Genomic DNA, 22733 nt, shown 5'->3' with positions numbered 1-22733 from the left:
GAGCCCACACCTATGCCGTGGAGACAGCAGCAAGGGGGGTGGATCCTGAGCACACGTCATGGGGACTTTGGGGGCTCTCTGATAGGGGGTAGAATGGATTATCCAGGATGACTCAATGTGCTTTGGTTTATGTGACTATGGGGGCAATGAGGCCACCAAGTAGGAAACGGGTCTTGGGTGGATGAAGACGTTGCACCAACTTGGGGCATGCCTGGTGTGTGGCGACTGCGGGGTGTCTGGGCCCCTGTGTCTGAGTGGGTTTGGGAGTCCTGGCAATTCCCAACTGTGATCTTACTTTCCAGGAAAGGGTTAGGAAGGTAACTGAGTATATGCTCTAACTCCAGATGGAAATATCTGAAATCCATTCCACCTCAGGGTGTCTGAGCTCTAAGGTCCCCAGCAAGTAAAGCCCCCTGAGCAGATGAAGTCACCGTAGGGATCTGGTGGGCCAAGGTGTGCGACAAGGGGGTGTGGGCCCAGTTGTGTGGGACTGAGGTTGCAGGGAGGCATGCAGGGGGCCCGCATGGGGTCTTGGAGGAAGAAGGAGCCTGGCGTGGACATAGGGTACTTTCTGCACTCATCCGTAGGAAGACTCAGCCCAACTCCCTTCCGTGTGTAGATGGGGTGCGGAGGGCAGTGCTGGGGGCAAATGTTGGGAGCTCCCCCTTACACCTCTGCATTACGTGGACGTTTTCATCTAGTTCACTTACCAAAGCAGAGGCTCGGGCGACACCTCTGCTCAAGCCACAGCCATGTCCAACTGCGTCGTATCAGACTTCACTTTCCAGAGGACGTTGATTGAAAAGACAAAGTGGCAGAAGGTAACTCCTTCCAAAGAAAAGAGAGAAAAGTCCTGGCTGAATTCTTTACTCAAAGACGGAAACCCAGTTGTTGCTAGCTAAGCAAGCAGACGGACACCGTGGGGACATACCCTATTCAGCTCGGTGGCCAGGAAGCGGAGCCTTAAGGGAATTTTTGCCCACCATTAGTAGGCAAAAAGAGCAATTGGACATTTCTTTCTTGGAAATTGAGAGAACTAGAACCAATGTCCCCTCTTTAGAATTTTTCTAACAGAGTCACCAGTTTTCGGTAGCTGGGGGGCCTGATGCTGTTCAGAGCATGGACTGTGTCATGGCAAGGTTGGGAGTCGAGGCTGGCTTGGCCTGGCCCCATGTGCTCTCCAGCTGAGGGCGCCTCCCTTGGCTCTGCATCCCGGGGGCCTCCTTTTCTGAAGCTCCGACGCGATCAGAGCCCGGGGTAGGGGGGCAAGTGGGTGGTGGGGGAGGCGGGCAACACAGTACAGGGGAAACAGAATATAAATTTTAAGGCTAGACATTGCCAGCTGGTTCCAGCAGAGCTAGGGGACAGCAGATTTGGGCAGGAATCCAAGAAGCAGAAACACTGACAATATAAAAGGAGCAAAAAGCTTTCTTTGCCGCTCTATCGATCGAAAAAAGAACAAGTCCGTTCAAAAATCTGTCAGAATGTCTTTCTGGAAACTCAGACCTGGAGAAAGATGGGTGGGATTTGCCAGCAGTTCTATGTCTCCCCCGCCCCAAGAGTGGCCTTTATCGGGGTTGGAGCTTCGCCATAAAACGTCTTCCGGAAGTTTCACCCAGATGAGTGTGTTTGCTGAGGCTGTTTCCATCTTTTTTCTTTTTTTAAAATTAGATGTATTAGGAGGCTTTGTCCAGGTGCCAGGTGAGAAGATGGTACTGAACCCACTATCTGTGTGAGCCAGCCCCACAGCAGCCAGAATGGGGGATGCCCCAACTCCACTCTCGGGCAGGACAACCAGCACCCTTGTCTACATGCTGTCCGATTTGAAGCTTGAACTACTGCATCGTGGTCTGGTTAAAAAGATCTCTGTGTAGCAGGTTCAGGGCAGAGCAGGGGAGGCATGTGGCGGGGCAGCTCTGGAGGGGCCAGGGCCGGGGCGTGTGCCTCTTCCGTCTGTGCTGAGCTAGTGGGTCCCTTGGCTCCTCTCCATTCTCCTCTGTTCCTGCTTTGTCTCTGGTTCTGCCCATCAAGCCTCCCCTCCTTCCTCCCTGACTCAGTCAAGTGTGGCCTCCAGAGTTGGGCACAGGAAGGGGGAGGCCTAGGGGGGCAGAGTGAACCTGAGCCAGTGGCCCCACCAGCTGCAGGAGACAACCAACCGACCGACCCACGCCCAGGCCCCTCAGCAGTGGAGCCCATCTCTGACCCCTTCCCTCGCCCCATCACCGTTCCCTCCCAGACTCCAGCCTCCCGTAAAGCGCTTCCTTCTCTCTCTGCCCCCCCACGCCCACCCCCACAGAGCTGGGAAGGAAGCCGCCCTATGAGAGGGCCGCACGCAGGGGCTCCAGGTCCTCACTGACCAGGCCTGGCCTTCCTTGCATGCTACAGCTGCAAAGAGGGCGAGGGGTCCGGGCAGGAGGCTGGTCAGGGCCCCTGGCAATGAACGTCCATGACCTTGGACTGCTCACTTCACACTGAGCCTCTTGGACTTTTTCTCTGGGTGCTTTTCAAAGCGGCAGACAGTTCCTCTGAAAAATGACATGGTGTTGGGGTGGTAAGACAGCTAGGAACTAAGAGTAGCAGCTACCTGTCCGGGGACAAGCCTCCAACCCAGCTACTCCTCGTTTTAATGGATGACGTGGAGCCTCTGCCCCCCACGCCATGAACAGCTAAGCTCAAAGAAATTCCTGGCAAAGGAACGCATGTTGCTGGAACTTTTGCACAGTGTCCGGCCCTGTGGGGCCCCTCAGGGGAAGGGGGTGGGGGCAGGGAGCCTGGAGCTCTGGATTGGGTCTGGGGGCAGCCCTGGCTGCACAGAGCAGAGACCCCATACCAGCCAGATGCTCGCTGCAAGGCATGTCCAGGGATACTGGGTGCCAGCTGCCGCTTCTCAGAGCCCAGCCAGCCTGCTTGTTCTCATTAGACTAGATCAAGGAGAAGTAGAATGGGGTGTGTACGAACCTCCTGCTGCCTGTCTGGTTCTCAGCATGGCTGGGATGCGGCTGATGAAACAATTTATGTGTCCGGGATGCCTTCTACACCTTGAATTCCCTCCCCTCTTCTTGGTTCTTACTGGCATTTCCTTCAAGTCCAGCCTGTGGGCCCCAGCGTGGGCTCCCACTTCCCTTCCCTGGTTAGAACTTTCCACACACATTTGACCCAATGAGAAGGGGGCTCTGGTGTTAACAGGTGACTTTATTTTTGATTGCTAGAACCAGGAGCTGTGGGACATCTGAGTTTCACGGAGATCCTGGACACATCCCTCAAGGTCAGCTGGCAGGAGCCCCTGGAGAGAAACGGTGTCATCACAGGTTAGTATCCCCATCTCAGAAGAAGGAAAAAGAAGCTTGTCCCAACAAGGGAGACAGGCATCGCTGTACACAGCCCAGCTGGCTATACACAGCCCAGCTGGCTGGGGCACAGGTACCAGTGGCCTCTCTGAAAAGCGACCCCATCCACCTGACTGTCAGCTCAGGGCTCAGTCAGCACACCAGGCAGCATGCTTCCGGGAGCCTACCTGCAGTGGGGCATGGCCCTGGACAGCCTATGGCCGCCGAGTCTTATCTTAACAAACCTTTCAAGTTTGGCATTTCCTGGCACATCCCCCTACACACACCGCCCCCCACAGTTCTCTTAGCGATACGGTAAAGTTCATGCCCATATCATGACCTACTGACAGAGGAGGCCGAAGCCTGGAGGGTCTGCCTCCAGCCTGCCTGAGGCACACGTGCCTCGGACACCAACAGCGTGCAGGACGCTTCGCTGAGACACTGCTGATCGGGCAGTGGCCAGTCCCTCCCCACCTGAACCAGGGCCCCATAGCAGAGCCAGGTGTCCTGGCTCTGGCGCCCCTTGTCCTCTGTCCAGCGCCCTGGGACCCGAGGTGAGGACAGCCAACTTGCCGGGTGTCCGGGAAAACTCCTCTTGGGCTGCAGGCTGTGTCTTGTGGGGCTCTGATGACTTTTTTAAACAGAAGAGCTTTAACGTGAATTTAAATCTTGGCTTGAAAAAAAAAAAATTCTAGGTGGCTTCAGCCTCAGGAAGGTGGAAGCCTCGCCTTACCTCCCAGAGCGTCCATTTCTTCATGGGACTACAGGGACAAGACACCAGGGTCACAGCCACCAGCACCCCTGTCCATTTCGTGTTTCTTGAAATGTCAAGCCAGCAGCTCATGTTCCCACAGCTCCGCCACTGGGTCTGGGACAAGAGTTCTGTGTCCCACGAGGTCTGAATCCCTCTGGGACTCTGCCCACAGCACCACCTGTCACATCCAGGGCTTTTACCTCCACTCTCTAAGCCTGGACCCTGAGGCTTCAAGGGGACCTAGCTCCTGAATGAGGCTCATTCATCCCTTGTGAGTCTGCTAGGACCCTGGGCTACGTTCCTTGTCCCTCACCCAGCCACCCACGGAAGTCTGTGGAAGCCCACACACACTAGTAGGTGCACTGAAGAGACCAGCAGTGACGTGTGTACCCCGGGCCCAGCCTCAGAGCTTAGGGCCCCCCCACACCACCCCACTCCCCACCGCCACACTATGTCATGACAGCAACAGTGGCAGCCATGGGCACTCCCACATGCCAACACCTTAGCCTCACAGGATCCTGTTCAAACAGCCACACAAAGCCCCTCCTACAAACCGCATCTGAGACCGTGGGTTGTGCTGTCCCCATGTCGCAGGGCCAGCAGAGGACCGGGCCAGCACAGGGATGCTAGTACACTGGTGGTAGGATTCGAAACGTGCTCCTAACCCCAGACCAGAGAAAGTCTCCCAACTTCCTGGGGTCACAGCCTCTCACCAAGTCTCTCAAAGCACCTAGGGCCAAAAGCAGCCCCAGACAGCTGTTTCTGAGGTCACTTGGTGCAAACAACTGATTCATATGCTAACAACTTAACAGCTGTTTGAAATGAACTGAAAGAGAAAAACATCTGTATTTCCTTCTTCAAGCAGCTAGGATGCGTCTTCCTGATGTTGGGGTCAGGCTCTGCCCACCTTCTTGAACGTGGGGTCAGAGTGGACCCCACCACCTTAATTTCCTTCATTTCCCACATCGGTCTTCATGCTGTTTCTGTTTCTGTATCACAGAAACCACCAGAAACTCAGCTTCTCAAAGACAGGATGTGTGCCCAGATGGGTACAGAGCATACCCTGACGCTAACCTTGAGAACAGCTCAAGCTCAAGCTCTCTGTCATCCCCTTGGGATATTCCCTGGGGGAATGTCTCCCTCCCCCACCCCCAGTGATGCAGGAGGTGCCCAGCGTCACGGTGTCCCTGCGCTGTTTCTAGGGCTCTGGGCGGTTTCTGGGTACCCGAGGGCAGAGCCTGGGGACTGTGTTCCTCTCCTAAATGCCTCTTTTCTCTCCCATTAGTCAGGAAACCTCTTGGTGCCAACCCCTCCTGCTTCTTATCCACAGAACATGACATAAGTCACCTGTGCTCATCCAGAGCCCCCCCACAGACCCCAGAGGGCACCTCTGCTCTGAAGCTGCCCGTCCCCCAGCTTTTCAGCAGAGTACGTGTATGGGTCTGGTCTGGCCCCAGAGCTGATGCTGTGACATACCTACAGCCAGCAACAACAGAACTCCGGGGCAGGGGAGAAGCAACTACAGGAACTGGACCACAGGAGCCAGGACGTGCGTTCTGCCTCCAGCCCAGGATGGCCAGTGTGCATGTGCCCGTCACAGAGGCCCCCGCCACAGCCCAGAAGCCGGATGCAGTGGGGCATGGGCAGAGAAGGGAGCCCTTGTAGTCTGACTTTGCTTTAAGCCATCCGGAGGGAGAACAAAGCAGGCCGGGCAGTGCTAGGGAAAACAAAAGAGCAAAACACCAGAAGCGCACAGAGGGAGGCTGCCCTTGGAAGCAGAGAGTCTCCAGCAGACCCCTCAGGGACTGGGGGTCCTGTGGCTGGAATGAGGCTCACATTCACCATCCGTCTCAGAGCCGGAGCATCCCCTTGGGCTTCATCACAGCTGAGCCGCAGCCACCTGGTGAGGGCTCCCGGGTGGACGTCGGCACGTCCACACTGACTTCCTTCCACACGCGTGTGGGCCTTTGTGAACACAGCGCACACCTCAGTCCTGGTGTAAAGCTTCAGGGAAGCCACGGGCACATGCCACCCCCGAACAGGGCCAGCACTTCCCGGCCGAGCGCTGGTTGCCAATATAGCAATTTATGATCCTCTGTTCTCGCCAGCTAATAGGGCTTAATGAACTCATTTCGTATTTTATTTAAACAAATCCGTGTCGTTACAAGCAGAGCCTATAGTCTACGTGGAGCTTGGCCTTCCGATGGCCGCCCACTGGGGTCCTCCTCCCTCCTAGTGGCCACACGTGCCCTGTCTCACTCTGTCTGGCTTGTGCTGTCTCCTTTCCCTTATGAACTGTGCCCAGGAGTTCTGTTCCCAGGAGCTCTGGGGAAAACTGCAGAGGAAGAAGCCTATGGGAGCTGAACCCAATCGTGTTCTTCCTGCCCCTCACTGCTTGTCCATCCAGCCACCTGCCCGGTGACCCCTGCCCTTGGCCGGGCCTGCGCTCTGCCCCGCACACAGGTCTGCACTCCCCACGGACGGGGCTCCGGACAGGGCATGCCAGCAGCACCACAGTCTATCCCAGCCTCCAGACCGAGTATCTCCCCCATGAGTGGAAGAAAAGCCCGGTCTGTGGGCAAAGCCAGCCTCGGAACATCATGCACTGGGCTGCCAGAGCCTCCCTGTTGATGCAGCTGCTGTTGGAGCCACTGCGGGGCGGACGACAGGGGCCGGGCGTGGTCCTCCACATGGGACCCCTGGTTGGTCCAGACACTGGGAGAAACCTTTCCTTATCAGCCACAATGCACAGCCTCAGGCCCAAAAGAGAGGGCAGCCCCAAGCAGGGGTGGCCGGAGGGCCGAGCAAATTGCCCATCGCACTTATTGTGAATTCCAGCATCTTCCACTCTCCCTGCGTAAACTCTGATTTATGAGGGCCAGGATGCAGACAGACAGCTTGTGATTGGATGTACTGCTCTCCTGTAGAGAATTTACTTCAGATCAACAGAAAATTATTTCTGAAGCTCCTGCGGTCGTTAGTCTCAGTTAGGCAGCATTCAGAGCAGGTAGGACACCCGCCCGCCAAAGGCACCGGGCGCCGGCTAAGGCAGCCCCTCCACCTTCTCTGGCCATTCCCGAGCTGCCATGTACCACCCCTCTGCTGAGGAGCGGTGTGGGAACCCGAGCACCCCTCCACCCCCGTGCATCCCGCTCTGTCCATTGTGTGCAGCAAGCTGTCCGGGCCATGCTCTCTTGCCAGCATGGGGGGGGGGGCTTTTCTTGTGTCGTTTGGTCTCATCTGCATCCATGATGCCACCCTACCCCCAAGCCTGACATCACAGACCCCAGCAGGGCTGCCCTCCCAAGGATGCTGGAAGCTCCGGGCTTGAAGTCCAGGTTGCCATGACGAGCCGCATGCTGTGTTTTCATAAATGTTGATCAAGAACAGCTTCTAAACAAGTTAACTACCTGGCAGACAAGCTTGGAACATAAAGCCCTCTCTTCCTGGATGTTCAGGAAAGATTCCGAGGATCAGATCGTTCAGTGATGTATCGGGAGTGACCCACCGAGGTCAGGGGGGTGGTCAGTCACACTCACGCACATCCGCGCTTCAGAGGGAAGCCCGTGCACGGACGGAGGCTCTGTGGGGAAGCCAGGAGCTCGGGCCAACCCTGGAAACCCCTGCCAGTCTCCAGTAAGCTCGTGAACCCTTCTGCACCTTCGTGTTCTCTGTTGCAAATGGAGATGATGACATGGAGGTCTTGCTGTGAGGACCGAATGAACTAATGTAGGGGACGTGCTTGGAACGCTAGGAACATTGGGAACACTGGGCGCTTGAAGGTCCTGATACTCATTGCCCAGAAGGCTTGATTGGTGATTGTACCATTAGATCCAAAATCCCAAATTAACAAAATGAAAAGAACTGATTGGTCTGGTGCACTGAGGAGGGCAGAGGCTGGACATGGGGCGCAGGGAGTGTGAAGAGGGAGAGTCTGAGGTCTGGAGGGAGCAGGGCCGTGGGCGGTCTGGCAGAGCCCATGGCCCAGGTAGGCTGCGCGGAGCACAGGGGCCTGTGTTGGGACCAGAAGGTAATGGGAGATGCACATGCAGGGCAGGGGCCATGGCCGGTGCCCCTTTGCTGCTGTCCCGGATGTCCTGTCAGCACCACCCAGCCCGCGCGCCTGGTGTCCACACACGAGTCTCCAGGCTGTGGGACTGCAGACAGGCAGCGGCTTCTAACATTTGGGTTTTTTATTGGGGGGGGGGTGTTTTTTGTTTTTTTTTTTTTTTTCAAAATATTAAAGTCCCGAGATGCTCTCTAAATTCTTGTTTACCTGCAAGCACAAGTTTCTAACTATATTTATTGCTTTCATCAGAATGAGCTTTAAGATGCCTCTTGGTGCTTCGCCCTGAGTTTATTGACTGGAAAGAAGGAGGAGCAAGCGTTTTCAGCAGCACCCCCTTGCCTCTGCACCCACAAGCACCTTCCATCAGTGTCTCCCACTTGAGGAGATGCTCTGCCAGGCCTCCAACCACATAAACTCCCCTCCGTGGGGGCTGCTTCAGGATATCGCTGGGGCGTTCTCTGAGCCTGAAGTCACGGTGGAATCTGGGGCTGGATAAACTGTGGTCACAAGGCCCCACTGAACTGAACAGAGACCAGGGGAGAATCAGATTTTACCAGGGGAACAGGAGGTTCAGAGAGTGGGGACACAGCAGAGCTCAGGCACTCCGGCAGAGAGGGACTTTTTAGGGAAAGCATTTTGCGTGGCAGAGAGCGTCCATCGATTATTTCAGGAGGAAAAAGTGGCCGTGTTTCCACGAATTAGTGGCAAGCCAGGAGCAGGTTCCTGATTTAGAGTGGTGTGTAATGAAAATATCAGCGTATAAAAATGGAAATATTGATGAAACGCGCTCACACTTTGACACGAGATGAAATCAGCCACCGCAGGCTGGCAGCCATCACTCATCTTCCCTCAAGCCAGCTCGGGCACTGGGGGCCGGGCTCCCGCTGTCCGCTGGTGGCAGGGGGATGGGGACCCCGTGGATGGAGGAAGGGCCTGGCTGGCAGTCTCGTGTGGGCGGGGCAGCAGGTTCCCTCCTGGCTTCAGCACACCTGCCGGGCTCTCCTGCCGGTTCAGATCCTCAGTGACAACAGCAGCGCCTGGACAGCCCAGCTAACCCTGTGTTCTCGCTCCCCAGGCTACCAGGTTTCCTGGGAGGTGTACGGTAGGAACGGCTCCCGGCTCACCCACTCCCTTAGTAACACGACGCATGAGTACAAAATCAAAGGATTGTCGTCACTCACCACCTATACCATCGATGTGGCCGCTGTCACCGCCGCAGGGACTGGCCTGGCCACCTCATCCACCATTTCTTCTGGAGTGCCCCCAGGTCAGTAAAACCCTGCGGCCACGTCTTTAAGGGCATGGTGCTCTGAGATTGCTGGTGTTCTGGGTGGGTGGTAACCCTGTGCGCGGGCCTGGGGTCCTTCGGAAGAGGGATGTCTGCTTCCTGAGGGGGCAGTGGGGTGGCGAGTGGATCGTGACCCAACGTGGGCCTTGTCCTCCAGCATCTGCAGTTGGGGTGCAGATTGGAGGGGGCATGCCCCAGGGAGCGAGCTGGCCCCGGGGTCCTGTCCTCCAGGGAGACCATAGGTCAGGGTCCACAGACAGGGAGATACAGGCTTCCTCCTGAGTGAGCAGGAGGAGGCATGGATATTAAAACAAAGAATAGGCAGCATAAAGCTTTGTTCACTCAGCAAAACCATGGCGATTTGGTTTGCAGTAAGAGAAGGGAGTAGGAAGAGATGGGAGAGAAGGGAAGGTCTTCCAGATGGAGGCAACAGTCCCCACGGGCCCGTTGGTCACTCTGCGGTGTGGGCGCCAGTGATCCCTGCTGTCCTGTCCTTTTGGAAATTCAGATTACCTTCCTCAATGTGCAGCACACTCATTTCAGCCTCAGAGCTCTGCACTCAACTCCTTTCTCTCAGATTTTAAGTTTGTGTTCGAAATGAAAGTGTTTTTTCTGGGAATTCACAAATACAAGGGAATGTGAGGAAGCCTTGTGGGGCTCTCGGTTCAGTTCTGCAATTAGAGCTGTGGGCCTCTTGCTCTTTAAAAGATGTCAATTTGCCTCATGCGGGTCAGTCTTCGAACACGAGGCCCTGAAGCTCCCTCCGAAATCAGCACTCCCTCCTAGAGTGGCCTGCGCCTCCAGACCTGTGTTCAAAGCCCACTGTTCTCTTGCACAGGATGCAAAGCATGTAAAACACATACAGTAAAGCAGGAAACCCACACAGGAAAGCGTGTGTCCTCCTCCCAGGGACTGTCTGGAGAGAACCCGACAGCCCTCTGAGTTGTTGGGGGGCGCTGAGGAGGAGGTGCCATACTTCCTCCCCCCTGCACAGGGCAAACTCAGAGGACATTTTCTAGAGGCCCTTAGCCACCTGCCCTGCCTGCTGGGGAGCAGCAGTTGCGCCCTCCCCCACAGCAGGACCCCAGGGGCTTCTAAAGCAGCTCAGTGTGGGGGCGGGGGGGTGCAGACCAGAGGATTTGCCTCTGCTGTGAGCCCCTCTGTGCCAAGTACACCCTCATGAGCTCGGGGGATAGAAGCAGTGGAGAGGCTGCCACTTCCCCGAGAGGTCAGGTCGCCCGTTGCTGGGAAGGCGTCCCCCAGGACGTCCATCTCTCTGGAAGACTGTGTTCCACCATCTGTGCTGGAAGTCCTCATCCGTTCATGTCTAGAGCACCATGGAGAGAACCCAGCGAGCAGAGACATACAAAGACAAGTGTCATTTGTCCTTCGATGTCAACATTTTCCGCTTCAGATTCATTACACGAGATGCAAAAAGGCCCCTTGCGCCAGTGCCCAACAGATCACTGAAACAGTTCGATCGTCCCCGTGCGAGTCTGGGTTTCCAGCCCCTCAGGACCAGGGACTGGACCAGGAGGCGCCCCTCAGACGCTGTGCACGCAGCATGCCGCCCCTGCCCCCTGCACGGTGTCCCTCGCTCCTTCTTTCCATCCCAGAGTCTTTCCCCGGAATAGCTTGTGTTGCCTGGTAAGACAGGAGCCCGCATATCAGACTGGCGGCATCTCGCTTGTGAGTAGGGCAGGCTCTTTGGGGTTGGGGGGCAGCCTGGCCGAAGGTCTCTATTCAGTGAGTCGGTTGCAGCCCCAGGTAACCTCCCAGGATGGGAGCCCCATCAGAACCCCCCTCTCACCCACTTAGTTGCCAGAGCAACTGAGCTCAGGCAGAGTGGGGAGAGCTCTGCACTTAAACCTGAACGCGGTTGTCTTGGAAACCACACCCGGGGCCTCGGGCTCAGGACCCGCACACGCAGCAGCCCCACGCGGCACCTGCTGTCTCCCGCCCGCCCCACTGTGCGTGCCCGGCATCACAGTCCTCACCAAGGGGAGGGTGGACGTTTGCTTGTGTTCTTTTCAGAGCCTGGAAGCATCACATCCTTTCATCCTTTCTTCCTTTAATGAGTATCTGTTAATTACCTGCCGCGCACGGAGATGAGTAAGTCCTGACCTTCAGGGCGGCTAATCCAGAGACCACATGAATATGTGTCCTCGTCCCACCTCCGAGGCGTGGGGCCTAGTGTGTGGCACGCAGAGCATAAGGATCGTGTGGTGGTCACGTCCCCGGGGAAGCAGTGTTTCTCACGTGGTTTTGAAAACAAATCCAGGCATTTTGAAACCATTTACTGGCTGACGTGTGTGGTGCGTTTCCCGAGCTGGGAGAACTTGCATCTCCATGTCTTTTCTCTCCTTTGTCTCTAGAGCTCCCTGGTGCCCCGTCTAATCTGGTCATTTCCAACATCAGCCCCCGCTCAGCCACGCTTCAGTTCCGACCGGGCTACGACGGGAAGACCTCCATCTCCAGGTGGATCGTCGAGGGTCAGGTATGCTCTCGAGGGAGGGACTGCAGGATTTCCAGACGGTCATTCATGGCCCTGCGCGTGGGAGTCAGGGGACTGATGCGTCTACAGAATGGCTAGTCGGCGGCACAGTGCCTCCCAGGACGGGGGCTTGGAGGACGAGAGTCAGAGACTGGAGACGATGGGCTGCTGGGGGCAGGATGTAAAAAGGTAAGAGGGACAGGTTGTTAGGCTGACGTCTGCATGGACCGTAGACGGAGTGATAAGAGGGCTTCACATTTGAGCTTCGGTTCCAACTAGGTCCCCAAATTGGATAGCATAGCTGATTTATTTCTTTTGAATTCCGTGTAACAATAAGCTGCCAAATGTACAAATAAGATTTTTTTTTTTTTTTGGTACAACTTGTCTATCGCGTGAGGGAACGTGTCCGCAACGTGTAGAGAGCAGGTTTGTTCCCAAGCACTATTCCAGGCAGTACACGGAAAGGAGGAATTTCCTTCTTGGGAGAAAGGAACACACATCACAGTCAAGGACCAGCAGAGGCTTGAGGACTGGTGCCAGGGTAGGCAAGGGTGGGAGGCACTGGGCTCAGGGAGCCCCAGGCACAAATCCCACAGGGTCCTGGACGCGGGGTTCCCCAGGACTGGGGGCACCACACGAGCCACAGTTCCCGTTCCCACAAGAGCAGGAGATAAAAAGCTGAGGAGATAAACTGTGGAAAGAGAAAGTGTCACAGCAGTTCTCTCCTCCAGTAAAATCTCAGGGACTTTTGTCGCTGTGCTTGTATTCTGTTGTAAGACAACTCATTCTCGGAAACTGGCCGTAACTCAGGGAACGAAGTCCACATGCTTCCACAAAACTTCCATTAAGCAACAATTTCTGAAAACAGATGCAGGAATCTGAAAGTGAGAATCAGCTGGTCGGGGCACATCCACAGAAGGGCCTGAACAACCCGTTTCCTCAGGAAATAATCAACAGCACGTCCCTACCTCACACCGAGCTGAGGACAGAGGTCCCCGGTGAATGAAAACCAAAATGAGAACAGCGAACTTGAAAACACAGAGAGGAAAATACAGGAGAAAAATCACTTTATCTCATGAAGACCAATTCTAACTCACCTGGTTAGGTAGTTTAACTTCTTTATATATATGTAGATATACATGGACGTAATTTTATTTCTATATACACATTTATACATTATCCCCCTCAGCTTCACTGAGAAATAGTTGACATATATCTGTCACTAAGTTTAAGGTGTACAGCGTGATGGTTTGATTTGGCTTCAGTGTTTTAAAGCACATCTCAGACAGCACGTCATTCCACCATGAAATTTTCAGGCTGTGTGTCTATATGTGCGCCTAACACTGCAGACAAAATTTCACAGACATGGTGTTGAGCAAGCAAAGCCAGACTCAGGTTTTCGAGGAGACACTGTTTGATTCCATTTATATAAAGTTCCAAAACAAGAAAAAGTAATATTTGGTGTTGGGGTCCCATCTTGGAGAGGGTGACTGAAGGCCCCGGCACGCTGGGAGTGTCGCTTCTCAGTCAGGATGTGGGGGACATCTGAGTGCACACCCTGTGGTCAGTGTACTTGACTGTATGTCTGTATTTCCTTCAATAAAAACTTCACATTAAAATACAGATACTTTCAAAATTATAATGCCCTTATCACACCTGATATGATTAATTAAATATTCCTTTGTATCAGACGTGCCTGGGGGGCTCAGTCGATTAATCATCTGCCTTAGGCTCAGGGTATGATCTCAGAGTCCTTTCCAGGGGACAGAGAAAAAAAGCATCATGAGTTCATGCTGGTATTTCCAGTCAAACTTAAGATTACTCTAACTTTGAATTCATGGTTAAAATACCTTTTTTCTAAAATGGTGTTTTTAGAAATATTGACATCATTACTTATGTTCTCTCTCCTACTCTCGTACAAAGAGTTTCACAGTGATAATTTCAACGCTGCGCCTCACAATAAGACCGCCGAATGCGGTGTATTTGTCCTTGGGCTGTGTCGTGCTATGGATGTACAGACAAAATATGGAGCTCTAAGTCATTTTCTCTGTGTGGTTACATCAGCAGCTTCATACAAAACTAGGTCCGTTCATTTCAGGGTTGGGTTTCGTTTTGTTCTTTTGCTTTCATTTTTTAATGACTGCTTTCTTGAAAAATCATTTTACTTTAAAAAGTTGTTAAAATATTTGAAATTTACTTTATTTTCCAACATGTAACTCATTCGCATGAGCTCAGAGTCAAAACCATGGAAAAAGTCTATTAAGAGACCTTCATGTTCCTCTTTCCCCCTCTATCCTGTGGCCTCTGTCCCCCAAAAGTCCCATGTTAGATTTTGGTTTACCCTTCCTTGTTATGGGCAACATAAACAAACACACACACTTGTGTTCCTTGCTTCTCACTCCATTGGCCTGAAGGCGGGTCCTGAGGACCCCTGCACATCCTGCAGGCAGATCTTCCTTGTCCCTTCCTGCAGACGCAGTCCTCCCCATGTCCACGTGCCAGGGCTCCCCCTGCAGTGCACACCCCTTGTCTTCCTAATGTGTTGAAGGACCAAACCCTATGTGGCTCAAACAGCACTCGTGCACTAACTCACACTTCTATAGGTCACAAGGCCAACACAGGTTTCCTGGGCTAAATTCAGGGTGTCGCTGGCCTTGTTCATTCATGTGTTGTCAGAATCACCCCTTATGGTTCTAGAACCCAGCTGCCCATCGCCATCCCCAGCATCCACGGCCACCCGTGACCATGCTTCCTGCACCCCCTGGGCCACCAGTGATGGGTCCAGTCCTTCTCGGGCTTCGACTCCTCCTCCTCCTATCTGTGACTACCCTCCTGCCTATCTGAGCCACTGGCAGAGACTCGGAACAGGCCAGACCCACCCAGATAATCCAGAATAATCTCCCTATTTCAAAGCACTTAACAGTAATCATATCTACAAAGTCAGGTAACGAGTACTCACAGGTCCTAGGAATTAGGGTGTGGAGTTCCCAGGTCGGGTTATTATTCTGCCTGAAAAGTTGTCTTCGGCCTTGAATCTTGAATCTTTTGGATGGATTCCTAGGAGTGGGATCACTAGATCCAACAATGAATATGTAAATTCTCTAGACTTTAACAGATCCCTCTGCCACAGGTGGAAACATGTTGCATTCCCATCAGCAATATATTTGAATTTCTGCCATGCCAAAAAAAAAAAAATAGAAGTCAGATTTATCATTTCTTGCATGCTTTTAGGTTGTCAGTGGCAGAAAGGTTTCCTCACCCTCCAGTTAGGAAGGAATTCACCTGTCTTCTACCACCACTGTCTTTTTTGCCATTTAGCTCCCCAACCATTTGGAATTCGACCTCATATATGGACTGAGGTATGAATCCATTTTTGTGATTTTGCAAATAGTTATGTGATTATCCCAGAGCCATTTAATAAAAAGTCCCATTTTTTTCCCCTCTTCCTGATTTATAATGTTAGATTCCCATAGGTACTTGGGTTTATTTCTGAACTCTCTATTCTGTTCTATTAGTCTGGTTACTCATGCACAAATGCCACATTTTTGAATTATAGAGGCTTTAAAATGTGTTTTTCTTATCTGGTAAGGTCTTCCTGACCCTCACCACCACACACACGCACCCCCTGCCCTTGCCGTGCTTAGGATTTGTCTGGCTACTCTTGTTGATGTCCTAGGATGGTGGGTCTTCTATTCAGAAACATGACACGTATACCCTTTCTATTTGCTTAAATCTACTTTTGTCAGCTGTTTTCTTCTTGGCAAAAGCACTGGGCTATCTATTCCTACCCTTACTTCGTTCTGAAAAAATACAGGAAAAGTCAGGGACCATCAGCATGGCTCGAAAACTTGTGGAAGGAGTGTGGGCTTTGCCTCAAGCAGACCTGTGCGCGCTTTGCCTTGCCCCTCTCCTTCCCTGCTCTGCAATCCTGGGCATATTTCTTAAGTTCTTTGTGAGCCTTAATCTCCTCATCTGTGAAATGGGGTCAGTAGTACTATTTGCAAGATCACCATGAAGCTTAATTAATGTATATATAATTTTAATTATATTTTCTGACATTCTGCTGGCATATAGGATCACAATTGATTTTTAAATATTTTTTTTTATTTTAATGACTGGCACTAAGCTGCATCTCGGCCTTATGGGATGGGGTCGTAGCCAGAAAACTCTTGAGAATTCTCTTCTTATTTTATTAATTCTACCCTAGTTTTCTACAAAGAAGTCCTATTGTCTGTTAATCATGACCGTTTTTTCTCTTCTTTTGAAATCCTGTTTCTCTGTTTTTTTTATTTTAATGTATTTATTCTGTAATCTTGATGGGGGGGGGTGAATATAATTCAATACTCCCGTAGTGTATTGAACAGAAACAGTAACAGAACAGTGGTAGTTTCATTACTAACTTTCAAGAAATTCTGTTAAGGCTTTATCATCAGTTATGACATTTACAACATTTATGGTATATTTTTGTATTTATACCTAGCCTATATCAGGTTAAGACAACTCTTTTCTAATCCTGATTGCTAGGAGTTGTGGGGTTTTTGTTTGTTCTAGGATTTTAAAAAAATCATTCATGTTTATTTTTGTCAAAGTATTATTTTGTGTCTGTTGAGTCGTTCGTGGTTTTTCTTCCATCATCTGTTGGTAAGATGATGTACATTGATACTCTAGTGTCTAGCCATTGCAGTGTTCCTGGGATAAACAGAGCTTGATCATGCTGGCTCTTTTGTTTGCTTTAGTCAGGAGCTGAAATTGTCGTTTTCATGTTTGTAAGTGAACTTGGACTTTTCTGGTTGTTGGTTTGGCTTTTAAGATCAATAGTTTATTTTCTCATTAGTTTTCATAAGCAAAGATTTGATTGTCCTCCAGGCAGGGTAAGAGGAGGGGCTGCTGACACAGAACTCGGACACAGACCAGGAGCCTCAAGGGCATCTTCCGAAGACGCTCTGGGTTTCCCAATCCTGGCTGAGCTTTAGCGAGTGGGATGGGGTGGAACATTGTCCTGTGGGTGAGAACTTCCGGGTGGCACAGTGAATTAAAGAGCCATGGTTCCTGTTGTACTGGTCCCACTGTAGGGACTCTGGGCGCTGGGTCTCTGAGCAGGCATAGGGATCTGACGTCTCCATGTCTCCTCCCGTGGGTTTAAAGGCTCCAGTTCCACAGGGAAACATGGTCTGGGCAGGCTCCGTGCCTTTCCCCAGGGCTCATGCTCCCCCGGTACCTGTGTGAGAGTGTCCCAGGTGGTGAAGGTCCTCGGTGCGGTGCCGTCAGTGACACAGACTCCCCCGGTCAGTGCCCCAGGGTGCTGTGCTCACCGCGACTCGGCTTGTAACTAGTGGTTAAAGGTTCTAGAGGGAGTTTGAGATTTCCCTGAAGTTCATGTTTGCCTTTCACCTCGAGAGTATTTCAAAATTACAGAAAAGTCGTAAGAATACTATAGAAAGTTCCCTTCACTCAGAGACCCCGTGCAAGTTTGGTCCATTGGCCAATGTGTCCTCAGTGGGAAAAGGATCCAGCCCCAGGTGACACACTGCCGCTGGGGTTGTTCATCTCTCCAGTCTCCTTCAGCCTGGATTAGTTCCCCAGCCAGTCCTTGATTTTGGGGGTGATTAATGATTTTGAGGGTGATAGGCCCTTCTTTTCCTGGAAGACCCCTCAATTTGACTTGTACATTTCTTTATGAGTAGAGTCAGGCCACCCATTTTTGGTCAGAATGTCACAGAAGTGATACTGGACTCTTCCCTCTGCATCCTGTTGGGCTGAATAAGATGTGGATAGATCCCGTCACTGGTGGAGTTAATTTTGCTCATGTGATTAAAATGGCGTCTGCCAGGTAGAGCTGCTTTCCTCTGCTTCACAGTTTGTTAAGTCTTCTGTGGGGAGGTACTTTGAGACTCTTAAAAGTCTCATTCCCCTTCCCACTCACATCCACTACTTTTGCCATCCACTGAAATTTCTTGCCTGAAGTAATTAGTACAACGAGGGCGCCAAATAGCAACATTTCTGATTCAATCATTTCTTCTGTGTTTATTGTTTGGACTTTCCTGCAGGAGACAATTTTTCTCCTCCCATTTATTTATTCATTTATTTGTTGATATCAGTGTAGACACACGGATCCCTATCTTACTGAACAGATTCTCATCCACTGTATCATTATTTCCGTTGGTGCTCTGACCCTCCTGCCTTTGGCCCTCCCACCTGGCTTTTGTGTTCTCCTCACGTGCCTCCATTACTCTAAGCATACCCTCGCCTTCCGGCACAACAGAGTACTCTAGGATCCTCTTCTTCTTGCTGCTCTGTTTTCCCATTTCTCCTAGGACCCTTGGGTCCTTTCAGTGGAGAGCGGTATTTAGAAACCAACATCTGGCCACTGGATGCGCTCACTGCCCCTGGATCTCCAGGCCTCCTCCAGTGCATGGAGCTAGGAAATACACACCCTCGGGCACACACATGTCTCCACCTCGGTCTATTTCCGTATCTGTCTGTATACACTGACAATCACTAGCTGATACCAGCACCTCCAAATACACTTCAATAGCATCTATTTGTGCAAGCTGCCCCTTTCCACATTCATACTAGCCTTTATTGGCTCCCACTCACCTCGGTTATTTATTGATTTGCCAAATCCCCCTGTAAATGGGCAGTCCTCCCACCTGAGGGGGCTGGCACCTGCTTGGACACCTTTGCATGGGCCCTGACCCCAGCTTCCCCCACCAGCTGCCCTAAAAATTGTACCATGCACTTTGAAGTCGCCAAAATCTTAAGTTAATCATTAGGTCTTAATTCTGAGCCAGTCACACTTGTGATTATGTCCCTATTTCAAGTCCACTGTGTTTCTCTCTGGGCCCAGAGGCTGTGATTATTATAAGCACCTTCTCCCACAGGCAGTGCTCGCTTAGATTTCAAGGTAGGTTTGACTACAGCTTCACTCCCACTCACGTCGGTCTTGAGAGACATCCCTTGCTCCCCAGCACTCCGGCAGGCATCTGAGAAGACATCCGTCATGCCTATCCAGCACTGCTCTGGCTTTGGGGCAGGAGGCTAAGCTTAAAGTTTATCTTGTCTGCCATATTGCTCAAACTGGAAGTCCCTCATAGCTATTCTCTCCAAAGTATTTTAAAATTCACTCAGCAAGCCTAAAGATTCTGGTAGTGGTGTAGATCGTTGAAAATCCAAAGAGAATTTTTCATTCTGAAGCTCATTATCTGGACAATTTGTGTTTAAATGTTCCTAGAGAGTAAACAGTCATCTATAAACAGAAGCTCTGTTCCAAAGCCCAGAAGGTAAGGATTATAGACTTTTCCCAGGCTCCTTTGGACAGGGTCATGGCCAAGAAGAAGACAGAAGACAAGCCATGAGCATTTCACCACGTGGTGTGCTGGGAGCCCCCAGCTGGTTCCATCACAGAGCTGGTGCGGCCTTCTCCAGTGGCTGCTTGGCCACATGAAAAGTGCCCTTTTCCTCAAACTTCTGGACTGACTCCTTCAACAGACTGCGACCCTGGTTTCTGTTGTCCTAGTCCATTCAATTTGGGTTGAACATGTTGGACCCGTTTTCAGTCATATACTTAGTTATCCCAGGGAAATCTCATGATGATGTGGCAAAGGTTAGGTTGAATATCCTTTTTTTTTTCCTTTTGGCTGAACCAATCCTGCTTTTCTTTTTGCAACCTGTTCCTACTAATCTCGAAGATGTATTGCAGAGGGTATGCCTTTAAAGGGCGTTTCTTTAAAGACCTTGGCAGACACTCCACTGCTACTTCTCTACAAAGTCCTGGCGGAATGTACCCCAACCCACGCACGTCGCCTTCCAATGCTCACTGGCCCTCATCCAGGGGAAGAGCAGGTCTGCAGCCCCTCTTCCCACTCCTACAGCCAGACTCTGGCTGTGAGATCTTTTGGGAAACCCCATCCTTCCCCTTCCTGGGCGTTTGCCACCATCCATGGATCACCGTCCGACTCACCTCCCAGGAAAGGCCACGGACAAGTTCCCTGAGGCTACCTGGTGCCCATATGAAGCAGGGACATGAGGGCAAATGGCCTTGAACCATTGAAACTTAAACCCCAGCTCTGCCATGTCCCAGCTGCACAACCACAAGCAAGCCACCCAGCTCAGGCTCTTGGGCTGTGAAGCAGGGATAGTCATACCTCCTCTGAGGGGTTGTGAGAGAATTAGAACACTTTGTCGTATTTCTGATCCAAGATGAGCACGCCTTTGCTTTCTCTAGGCATGAGTTTCTGTACAAATGAAATCCACTCTGGGCCGCAGTAGCTATGTCCCCGACCTCTGTGTATAAGATTTGCCCGTGTCGAGTCCCCCCTGTGAAGCCTCCCTTCAGCTTACCAGCTACTCCTCTGAGAACATCTCAGTGGGTTCCATGGTCAAGTCAGGCTCCAACTTTCCTAAACTCAGAGCAACAGGGCCCTGGAGACGGTCACTGGGGTAGGCAAAGCCTCTGGAATATTCCTCACCGAATTCTCTTTGTATGGATGCGAGCTGAACCCAGGCTTTCTATGCCATAAGACTCCAGCATTCTCTTGCCCTGCACCTGGCCACGAGCCAGAGTTCAGAGAGGAATAAGAGGCCAGAGCAGCAGGGCTGGTGAGGAGGCGGCCATCTGATGACTCGTCACACTGAAAGCAGGGGGTGATTTCAGAGTGAGCCTGGGGTTGTGCAAAATGCGGGAAGAAGGCACCGCCCTGGTTTGGGGGTTGGTGGAGGCCCAGGAAGAAGACGATGTCTGTGCCCGATCTCCAGGTGCTGTGAACATCATGTCCGAGCGGCCTTGTAGGTGTTAGGATTTGGCTCCCCAAACACTTCGTGACAGGATACTGGTATTTTCTTCCCTTTGATCCACTTCTCAATCACATCATCTTTGCAGAAAAGTTTCCTTTAAATTCTGACTGCTTTGAAAGCACACAAGGAAGGTTGTATCACACTTGGCGTTCTCTCCAGTGAATTATGGAAGAAAAGATCCTAATCCTTGGAGGAGCGCGTTGCCAGGCCCTATAGTAATCCGACACTCAGATGTAGGTTAAAGTTCTAGAAAGCAGCTTTTATAGGCATTTCTGGCTCGGTAATGCTTTGTTTAATTAGGAACCTCTGACTGTAGGTGAGCAAAACCTGTCCCCCTGCATTTTTATGGTGCACATAGACGGGAAAATGCAAATGTTTTATGTTTTCATTTGCCGCTCCTGTTTGCCTCCTCAGTCCCTCCATAAACCCCTGCCGTCTGCAGCCGTTCACGGTGCTCTAACAGCCGCAATAACATCGGGTCTCCTCCAAAGGCTGCTTCGAGCAGGTTTCCTGTAATGAAGGTACTAGTGGTACAGATAAAACTGTTTCCATTCCAAAAATGGGAAGGGGAAGAAAAGCCCACTTACTGCTTGTTTGTGCATAATGGCACCATTTTCTTAAAAGGACTTGTTTCAGAGAGCGTCATGGGCTAATAAAATAAAGCGCCAGTCTGCCGACTGCAGTCTCCGTAACTATAGAGCAGTGGGGATGGAGGTCGGGGCACCCCAGATGCCCAGGGTGGCCCCCCGTCCACGGCGTTCCTGGAAAAAGTGGAGGTGCCGATCAATGTTCTCTACTTCCCGGGGCACTTCCCGCCGAGGGATTGGATCGAGAGCTGATGAACAGATGGCCGGGCTTTGTTTTCTTTCCTGGGTGCTAGATGCCCACCTGTGAGTGTGGCCTCTCGCAGTGAACTTCTCCCAGCAGTGAGCCGCGGGGCAGGTGTCCAGGTGGACCAGTGTATCTCATTTCTCCTCTTCCAGGTAGAAGCCCATACAGCCTGGGTGTTTCTCTTCATGCCCAGGTTGCCAGGGCTTTAAAGCCAAGTGTGAAGCCCGAGAATTCTAGAACCATGGCTCTCCTCCTCCACTCCCTTCAGCTGGGTTCACCTCCATTCTGCACTTTCATCCACTCCCTGTGGCCCAGTCCTGCACCAACCTGGAGCCTCGGGGAAAAGCAGCCGTGGCTCTGACAGATAGAGAGACACTCACACCCCAGCCTTCCAACGGGGAACAAATGGTTGTCGGCCTCCAAAGAGACTGAAGTTATGAAGACCTTGCGTTTGAAAATAGGAGGTGTACACATTCAGCTCCTGTAAACTATTGCTCAAAACTGTCCACTTGCCTGTATACTATTTTCAGTGATTTCTTGCCCTCTAAGAATCCATCAGAGTGTTAAAGAGCAAATTTGTAAATCTGGAGGCCAAGAGATGGGAGGTTTCTTGCAATAAGGTACTCATAGTGGAAGCTTTGCCCTTGACCTTTGCAGGATGGGTGGGACCAGCGAGGACCCCTGTGGTCCATTCAGCCCCAGGCAAGGCTGGAAAGGGACAGGCTGAGCAGCAAAGCACAGCACCAAAAAGCAGGCCCCTAGGGACATTGGTGCAGAGCTGGCCTTGAGGCCCCTGGGTATGGGAGGGCCCATGGGCTCCCACCAGCTGGCTGAGGGTGAAGACCACACACACCGGGACGTGCGATGGGAAGAACTGGGCATTGAAGGCTCTAGCGTGGGACACACACATATCAAGCATTTAATAAATGGAACCTCATGATAAAAATAATAAGGTCAAGGCAAGCGTTTGAGGAAGAAAGACTGTGTTCTTGGGGAGGCTGCAGGAGCACACCCAGAAACACCTGGAAAGTCAAGCCAGTTCAGGGCAGGAGCTGTGCCAGCTCAGAGAGCCAAGGAGGGCTGAGAGTCCCCGTGACGGTAGGCCATGCCCCTTGGGAAGAGGCCCAGGCTCCCGGGGCCGGATGCCAGCCCTGCTGGAGCGCCCAAAGTGTCCGCTG

General features: G+C 51.9%; 1 protein-coding gene and 1 long non-coding RNA gene across 5 annotated transcripts in view; one reads left to right on the top strand and one right to left on the bottom strand.

The window, feature by feature from the left end:
• Positions 1-22733, top strand: part of SDK1 (sidekick cell adhesion molecule 1) — an 883892-nt gene that overhangs the window by 743874 nt on the left and 117285 nt on the right. For all 3 annotated transcript variants that reach the window (XM_045075163.1, XM_045075162.1, XM_045075164.1), the window contains exons 20-22: positions 3210-3308; positions 9225-9416; positions 11813-11934. In XM_045075163.1, the coding sequence (XP_044931098.1) occupies positions 3210-3308; positions 9225-9416; positions 11813-11934 (413 nt within the window). The remainder of the gene's footprint in view (positions 1-3209; positions 3309-9224; positions 9417-11812; positions 11935-22733) is intronic.
• LOC123390706 lies at positions 3195-21753 on the bottom strand. Of its 2 annotated transcripts, none has more exons than XR_006605277.1 (3): positions 20272-21753; positions 14891-15103; positions 3195-3283 (listed from the first exon to the last, which is right to left on the bottom strand). It is a non-coding gene; the product is annotated as an uncharacterized LOC123390706 (long non-coding RNA). The 2 variants fall into 2 exon arrangements; XR_006605276.1 differs by having other exon boundaries at positions 21613-21753.

Source organism: Mustela putorius, unplaced genomic scaffold, assembly GCF_011764305.1.
Source record: "Mustela putorius furo isolate JIRA1106 unplaced genomic scaffold, ASM1176430v1.1 tig00000139_pilon_pilon_pilon, whole genome shotgun sequence".
Lineage (NCBI taxonomy): Eukaryota > Metazoa > Chordata > Mammalia > Carnivora > Mustelidae > Mustela > Mustela putorius.
This window is presented reverse-complemented; position numbering and strand designations above follow the sequence as displayed.